The following is a 7,442-nucleotide window of genomic DNA, read 5'->3' on the forward strand; positions in this document are numbered from 1 at the left end:
GCTCTTCTGTTCCCCACAGCTGGTACTTGGTCCGAGTGGAGTGTTGCAGGGGATTCGCCCAGGGAAGTGTTACGTGGATATGTCCACCGTGGATGCAGATACAGTCACAGAGTTGGCCCAGGTAATCCCATTGAACTGAACTTCTAACATCTGTGCTTCAGCAGCAGTACTGCAGTTCTTGTTACTTCAGGCGGTAAGCTGTTGATAATAAAGGTGCTTCTGAAGATTTTGGGGCTTCTTTAGGAGACACTCAAGGCCCAGGCAAATAAGACAAAATAAACTGTCAAATCCTGACCAGCAAGCGAAGTTGGATGAGATGTTCCCTGGTGGTAACGGCAAAGCCTGTAGATTTGGCAGGGCTGTTAACTGGCACCAATGCAAATAGCCAGCCAAATTATACAAAGAAGTACTTATAGCCAGATTGGTATTCTGTAGCAAACTGGAGGAGAAAGCACTGTCTGGATTGGTTACTGTCCTTAAATTGATAAAATGCATAATCTGCTAATTTCAAATGTTCTGGTTGGGGTAAAAGAATACCTGCACGTTTCATTCTGTAGAAATATTATTACAGAGGGGATTTCTGTAGAAGTGTTCTGATTATTTCTGATGTTGTATCTTTGATTTCCTCTTTGGCATCTTGATTGTTATCCTCTGCCCTAAAGGCAGTGTGTGTTGTTGCACAAGAAAAGGGAGCTAGTTTTGGTGGAGTTTTAAGCAGACATATTGGTGATGCAGTAGTGTGTAACATGACTTTGGAAGATGAAGAGTCATACATATTAGTAAACTTCTGGCTGAAGAGATCTGTCAAAGGCCTTTCCTCTTTGGGGAAGAAGGGGGGAGATACCATAACAGTCAATTTTCTGAGATTCCTACACCACATGTACAACTTCAGCAATGGTTCCTTGGCCATTACAGGGTGCCATGGCAAAAGCACGTAAGTTCAGCTGCTTAAAACGTGCACAGTAGTGATGGGTGCAGGAAAGTGTTGCTGGAGTGTGAGGGCAACTTTTGGTCTTGAGTACCCTTTGCAGGTTGCAGCGCATCACGTGTTAGGGCTTTCCTCTTCTGTTTATGTGTCTGAGCTATTTGTTCTGCTTTTAAAATTCTGTCCTCAGGGACCGGAATGCCCTAAACACTGTTCTTGCTGTGCTGCCTACGGAGCATCAATGCGTGTTCTTCATGCACAGCTAACTAGAGATGCTCTTCTTCCAGGTGATAGTGTCCCGGGGTGGTCGCTTTTTGGAAGCACCGGTCTCAGGAAATCAGCAGCTATCTAATGATGGGATGCTTGTGATCCTGGCAGCCGGCGACAGGGGTTTATATGAGGACTGCAGTAGCTGTTTCCAAGCGATGGGGAAGACCTCTTTTTTTCTAGGTAATTGAAACACGAAGGGCCTGATAGCAGTTTCTGAGTCAGTGCAAGGACTGGCAATTCCAGCAAGGAGTCCGAGAGGCATATGTGTCATCTGTTTCTTGTCTCCTTGGGCAGTATGGGAAACTGGCCTGCTCTTCTGGAACTTGGCCAATTTCAGAGCTTCCAGCCTAAGTTTTCTTTTTTTTGAATACTGGCTCATTATGGAGGATCCATGATGCTTTTTTTATTTTAAATCATACTTTGTTATGATCTCTCCCTTCCTTTGAATGCTTGGAAAATGGGTAAGTTTTCTGAAGTCTTTCAGGGGAAGGGAGAGCTGCCAAGTGCTTGATACGAAGAGTCCAGTAGTGTTAATACTGTGTGGGATGGGGGAGCAAGGCTGCTGTATCTCTTCTGGAGGAATGCCCAATGGTATGTCTCGCTCCCAGGTGAAGTAGGCAATGCTGCCAAGATGATGCTGATTGTGAACATGGTCCAAGGCAGCTTCATGGCAACGATAGCAGAAGGACTGACTTTGGCTCAAGTGACTGGCCAGTCCCAACAGACCCTTCTGGATATCCTCAATCAGGGACAACTTGCCAGCATCTTCCTGGACCAGAAGTGCCAAAGTAAAGTTCTCTTACATTGTTTTATTATAGGACATTTGCCACAACCTAGCAGCATTTCAGATAATGGCAGAAAGGAGAAAATAACTGTCCCATCTTCATCAGCCTGGGATTCTGGGTATTTTAAGCATTCTGGAAATGAAGAGCTGAGTTCCATTCCTTCCCCTTCATAGCCAGGGCTTCTGAGAATCCACCCCAAGCTCCGCATTGTCTACAGCCTGCTTAGGACTTGAGTTCACAGTGAGGATTTCCTTGGGGCAGGGTAGTAAGTGAAATGGAGGGCAAGCTGCTTAGAAATCTGAGCTCGCTTTGTCAGTGGGCAATAGTGACATTATCTGCTGTGGCCAGATGAAGATAGAGAACAGAGAAACAGAAGAGCTAAAAGCAGTGTTCCTGGTGATCAGCATGGGAAAGGGAAGTTTGGTGTTGAATTGCATGCCCTTGCAATGTGGGCTTGATTTACTTTTGTCATGCTTACTTTTTGCACACATTCCTCTCGACAGATATCTTGCAAGGAAACTTTAAACCTGATTTCTACCTGAAATACATACAGAAGGATCTTAGATTAGCTATTGCACTGGGCGATTCTGTCAACCACCCAACTCCCATGGCAGCTGCTGCCAACGAGGTAAGAGTTGTTCAGGGTTCAGTTGTGTGTTACTCAGCATTTCTTCAGTAGAATCGTTTGTCAACAGGAGACGAAAATCTAAGAATTACGTCATCTCTAAGACGAGGGAACAGCGATTGAACTATATTTTGACTAGGATGGAATTGAATTTGTTTTGATTGTAGAAGCCCTTAGAATATCATGTCAGTAAACACAGATGGCCTTAACAAGATCTGGTGCGTTCTGATCTGCGCTGCTCTAATTACTTGACATACTATGCAGTTCTCTGGTTTGCAGTGGTCAGCAAAGTAATTTTTCTGCTGGGGAAAGGCTTTGCACAAGAGCAGGCACTGATCCTTTTCTAATTTCTCTTCTCTAGGTCTATAAACGAGCAAAAGCATTGGACCAATCAGACAACGACATGTCTGCAGTGTACAGGGCCTACATCCACTAGGCTGCACCGTTCTTACTGTTAATACTATGATTATTGATTAATATTATTATGATACTGGGTTTTAACTCTGGACCAGTCCATCTCTGTCTCTCCATTTCCTTTTATACACAGACTTTGAGATCTGCCACGGAGGCAGCTGCTGCGGTGAGCCTTCCCCTGGTGGCAGAAGGGGGGGGAGGAGGGGGCTCCGATTGTTGCAGTCTAATTAGAAAAATCCATGCCATGCACTGACAGTCATGGAACAGAACAGTGGCGGCTTGTTCAGAAGCTCTGAGGCAACTCTGCCAGAAATCTGCTGCTTGGCTGCTTTTATTTTCCTCTTTGTATGCTTGTCCAAGATGCTGTTTCTAACGATCCCTTTTCTCTTTTGCTGTGAAATAATGTGTGTGTTGGACTCTCTGCATCAAGGGGACATTCCCATCTACCTGTGAATATCACTAAAGTCCTTGGTCCCAAGTAAGGTGAGGAGCATTCCTGTTAATCGGCCACTGTTAGAGAACAAAGCACCTCCCATGGAGGAGAATGGCAGTTCCAGAAGGTAATGGGGTTGCGTGCAACACTGTCTTGATTCTGTTTCTTTTTAAACTTCCACCTCCCCGGCATTTGATGGAGGAATTCCTTGTACTGTTAAGAACAGATTGCATCCATGTCTTCCCCTGTACAGACAACTTTAGCTTAGGGAACACAAACCTTACTGAAAATGAGAGAATGCCAGTGTAAATGAGCCTCCTAAAAGGCTGATCACAGCTGCCCATCCCACAAACAGCATTGGAGATCAACACGTTTGCATAGAAAACTGCAAGAGGAACATACAGCCGAAAACTGGGCCAGAGATACTTTATTTGGGGAAGGAACAAACCTTAGGGTCGCTCCTGGCCTTAGCTTATGTTGCTTTACTTCTTGCTTTTTTTTTTTTTACCCTTGTAGTCAATAATTACAACGGTGTCTTGGATTGTAGCAGTGTCACAAGCAGAGTGATGAGTCTGAAAGGGACGAGAAGAATGATCGTAGAGCCAAGAGATTGAGAATCCTGAGCTCCTTTCCACGCTCTCTCTGGCCTTTGCATGGTTATTATATCTCTTAGCCTGTTTGCCCATCTTTAAAGGTGGGTGATGATTACCTACCTCACAGGGATATTTTTGTGTACTGATCAGTGATCTTTATACATGTCAGATTTTCCATACATGTTCTTCGTGTTACTACTCTGGGTACAACACTAGCACAGCATGAGACTTTTCCCTGTACCTGTGACTCTGCTTGTGGCCAGATACCAACTTCTAGAAAGACTCGTAAATAAAATGGGAGGCTAAGACCACTGTTGAGCTTTAGTCTAGAAACGTGGGGCTCGAACTGCAGATGCCAAGGCTAGAGAGCAGAGGTGCTCTCAGTGTTGATAGCAGTGCAACCCGGAGTCCAAAGGATGTCTGTCTCTAAAAATGCACAGAGCGTGGTAGGGGGTTTTCTTTTTGTTTTTGTTTTTTTTTTGTTCTCAGTATTAGCCTTTTAGGAGGGTTCTTGCATTTTAGATTTGAGAGTTAGTAAAATGCCAGTAAGAAACTTCATTGGCCAAAATCACTTCAGTGGCACAATCTCCTCGCGTGGGTTGGGATTCGGAAAGGAAAGCAAGCACATTCAAATTAGACCGTGTACCTTTAAATCCATGAGGTCTGCCCCTCCCACCATCTTATTTTTCTAGGAACTTGATGGCTGCGTAGGGAAATTTTCCTGTGGGTTAGGACTTCTTGCCAATCCTGCTTTGTGCAGCACGTGCGTATGGTTCAGGGGCACCTTATTAAGAAAGTATCAGATACTCATTATGAATCACATCTAATGCCTAATGCTGTAAATGTTACTTTGTTGAGTATTTCACCTCCTGTGATCACTATTATTTGTGGGCTAATATTGTGTTACGCATTATGTCCTGTGGTGAACATCTAGTAATAGGTCTGTTAGACATCACTTTGCCCGTTTGTCAGTGGTATATGTGAACAATACTAGTTATACATACATGTTTCTTTGGGCAGTGCAACTGTCATCCTGCATGTAGATAATCATATTAAAGGCACATATAACTACCCAGGATAACCAGCCATTAGCCGGCTTTTGACACACTTGTGCTTCCCCCATCCAGAAGAGCTCAGCTATTAGCATCAGAAGTCCTTGGTTAAACATGCCGCAGTTAAGAAATCACTTACATGAATTGTGTATTGAGGGCATCTGGGGGAAATCGTGTTTTTGGGGGTAGGAGATAAGACCACAGGTATTACAGTGTAAGAAATCTTCCGGGCGGAAGAGGGAGGTACTGTCTCGGGTCCAGCTGAGAGCGGAACTGCGCTGAGCTAGTGCAGCGGCGTCCCCGACCTGTCCCTGCAGAGGTCTCTTGGGCCAGAGTGAAGGTGAACGGGTCTGAGCAAAGGTAATGGAGGATCTCCCTCTTTTTTTACTTTGTGGTGCCTCTGGATAGAGTGGGAATACAGAAGGAGCTCTCAAGTCCTGTGACGTGTATTTCATAGTGAATTCAAAGAACCGTATTTGTGAGAGGGAGAACCACTCCCTAGGCAGCTCACTGCTGCAGGTTTTGTTTTCCAGAAATACCGTAGCTCTCAAAATGGAGGTCGTTACGTATGTGGGAGTGGCAGGTGCAGACTAGTTAAACACTGTAATTTATCCTGGGAAAGTCTGACTGCAGCTTTCTGGCGAGGTAGGTGGATGTGGAGTGGCTGGAGGGTGCGGTGCTGCCCAGCCAGCTGTACAATCACAGATATGCCAGGGAGGAGCAGAAGGAGACACAGAGCTCTGAAGTGGATGCGAAGTGAGGAGGAGGGATGGAAATGGTGAAAACCGGACTATTTCAGATGCCGTTGGAGATTGACTCATGTTGGTCTCACTCGGATTCTTATATTTATGTCTGTAGCCTCTGAACATGGATCTTAATCTGTTCCTAGGCCTGAGATTTGGGGGGAGGGAAGGTGGGGAAGTTGTGGATTGAGAGATGCTCTAATAAAACTGGCTAGTCAATGTTGTCTTAATATTGTTGACAATTCTGTAAAGTTCCTTTTTATGAGGATTTCTGTTTTAGCGATTTGCTTTTTTTGACTCCCTCCTTTTTAAAGAGAAAATGTGACACTTGTGAAAAGCTTGTAAGAAAAGCAGTTTCTTTTTTCCTCAATGATAGATCCTATAGAATTAAGGTTGTGAATTTTTATTTTTTTGCCTTGTTTTTAATTAACGTTTGTCATTCAGAATAGGATGTGTGAAAATGTTTAAATGGCAAAACAAAAAGATTTTTTTGTGCAATTAACAAAGCTACTGGCAAAAAGAATAAAACCTTTCTTGGTAACACAATGTTTTTGTGGCAGTTTCTGAAGCCTATCAAACCTGTATTGTGGCATTAAAGAAATCCCTGCGTTCCTGAAAACATTCAAAAATCAGAGTTGCTGAAAACCAGCGCTATGCCTGAGAGCATTTTTGTCATTGCAGAAGCCTGATCTTGTCAGTGAGGCACTACAAGGGATGAGTTTGGATAAATTCCAGCCCTCCGCATGCAGAGGGCTGCATGCATCTGGACTGAGACAAGGACGCAGGCTTCGTTTTAAAGCAAAGAATGCTGAGAGCTGGAGGTCCAGAACTTTCTGCTGTTGATGACTTCTTGTGTTGCTTAAGTGTTGGGAGCCTGGTGGCCCAATTGGAGTCTCCTTCCTTCTGGTGTTTGGGGTTTTTGAGCACTAACTCTTAGGAGCAGCGAGTGGGGTTTTCCAAGACAAGATCCCTTAGCTGCAGTGTTCGCAAGCTCCAGAATACCGTTTTTTGATGATCCAGGCAGCGCGTGCTGTCAAACAGCAGTAGATGTTCGCGCCCTGAGGCGTGACGGGCTGGTACTGATTCACGGTGTGCTTTAGTTAAAATGAATTACAGGTGCTAAAGTAAGGAAAAACCCGGCATTGCTTTTAATCACTAAACTGAGCGATGGAGCAAGGCCACCGAGTCGGAGTCGTGCTCACAGCAGAAGCTGGCACCGTCGGAAGCTTTCCCCGCCCTGCGAATGGGCGATGCCTTCCCTTCCAGAACCCACCTTGCTGATGGGCGGAGGCGGCGATGCTGTTCACCTGGCCGCCTCTCCCCCGCAGGGCATCCGACGTGAAAAGGAACCCCCCAACTTCGGTGCAGAGACCTCACTGCCAGTATAGATTTATTTCAGTTTCAAAAATTTGAGAATAAATTTGATGAGACTTCCGGGTCTTTACTCATCCTTGAGGATTCTTACGCGTACCTTAGCCGCTGTGCAGCCAGCTGCGGCCGTCAGCCGTGCGGATCGAAAATCAGACTGCAGCAGTAACTTCAGCGTCCGCGCTGCAGCCGTCAGCCCTCGCGACTGGCGGTGGCGGGGGGGTCCGCGGTGTT

General features: G+C 45.3%; 2 protein-coding genes across 2 annotated transcripts in view; both read left to right on the forward strand.

Moving 5' to 3' along the window:
* The window catches only part of GLYR1 (glyoxylate reductase 1 homolog (Arabidopsis)), a 25,570-nt gene extending 19,184 nt beyond the window's left edge, over positions 1-6,386 (forward strand). Inside the window, exons 12-16 of the mRNA XM_009324251.1 lie at positions 20-121; positions 1,213-1,375; positions 1,804-1,983; positions 2,484-2,608; positions 2,967-6,386. Of these exons, the coding sequence (XP_009322526.1) occupies positions 20-121; positions 1,213-1,375; positions 1,804-1,983; positions 2,484-2,608; positions 2,967-3,041 (645 nt within the window). The 3' untranslated portion in view covers positions 3,042-6,386. The remainder of the gene's footprint in view (positions 1-19; positions 122-1,212; positions 1,376-1,803; positions 1,984-2,483; positions 2,609-2,966) is intronic.
* Positions 6,387-7,090: 704 nt separating this feature from the next.
* Positions 7,091-7,442, forward strand: part of ROGDI (rogdi homolog (Drosophila)) — a 14,219-nt gene continuing 13,867 nt past the window's right edge. Inside the window, exon 1 of the mRNA XM_009324252.1 lies at positions 7,091-7,222. Within this exon, the coding sequence (XP_009322527.1) occupies positions 7,091-7,222 (132 nt within the window). The remainder of the gene's footprint in view (positions 7,223-7,442) is intronic.

Source organism: Pygoscelis adeliae, unplaced genomic scaffold (assembly GCF_000699105.1).
Source record: "Pygoscelis adeliae isolate BGI_AS28 unplaced genomic scaffold, ASM69910v1 Scaffold505, whole genome shotgun sequence".
NCBI classification, from domain to species: Eukaryota; Metazoa; Chordata; class Aves; order Sphenisciformes; family Spheniscidae; genus Pygoscelis; species Pygoscelis adeliae.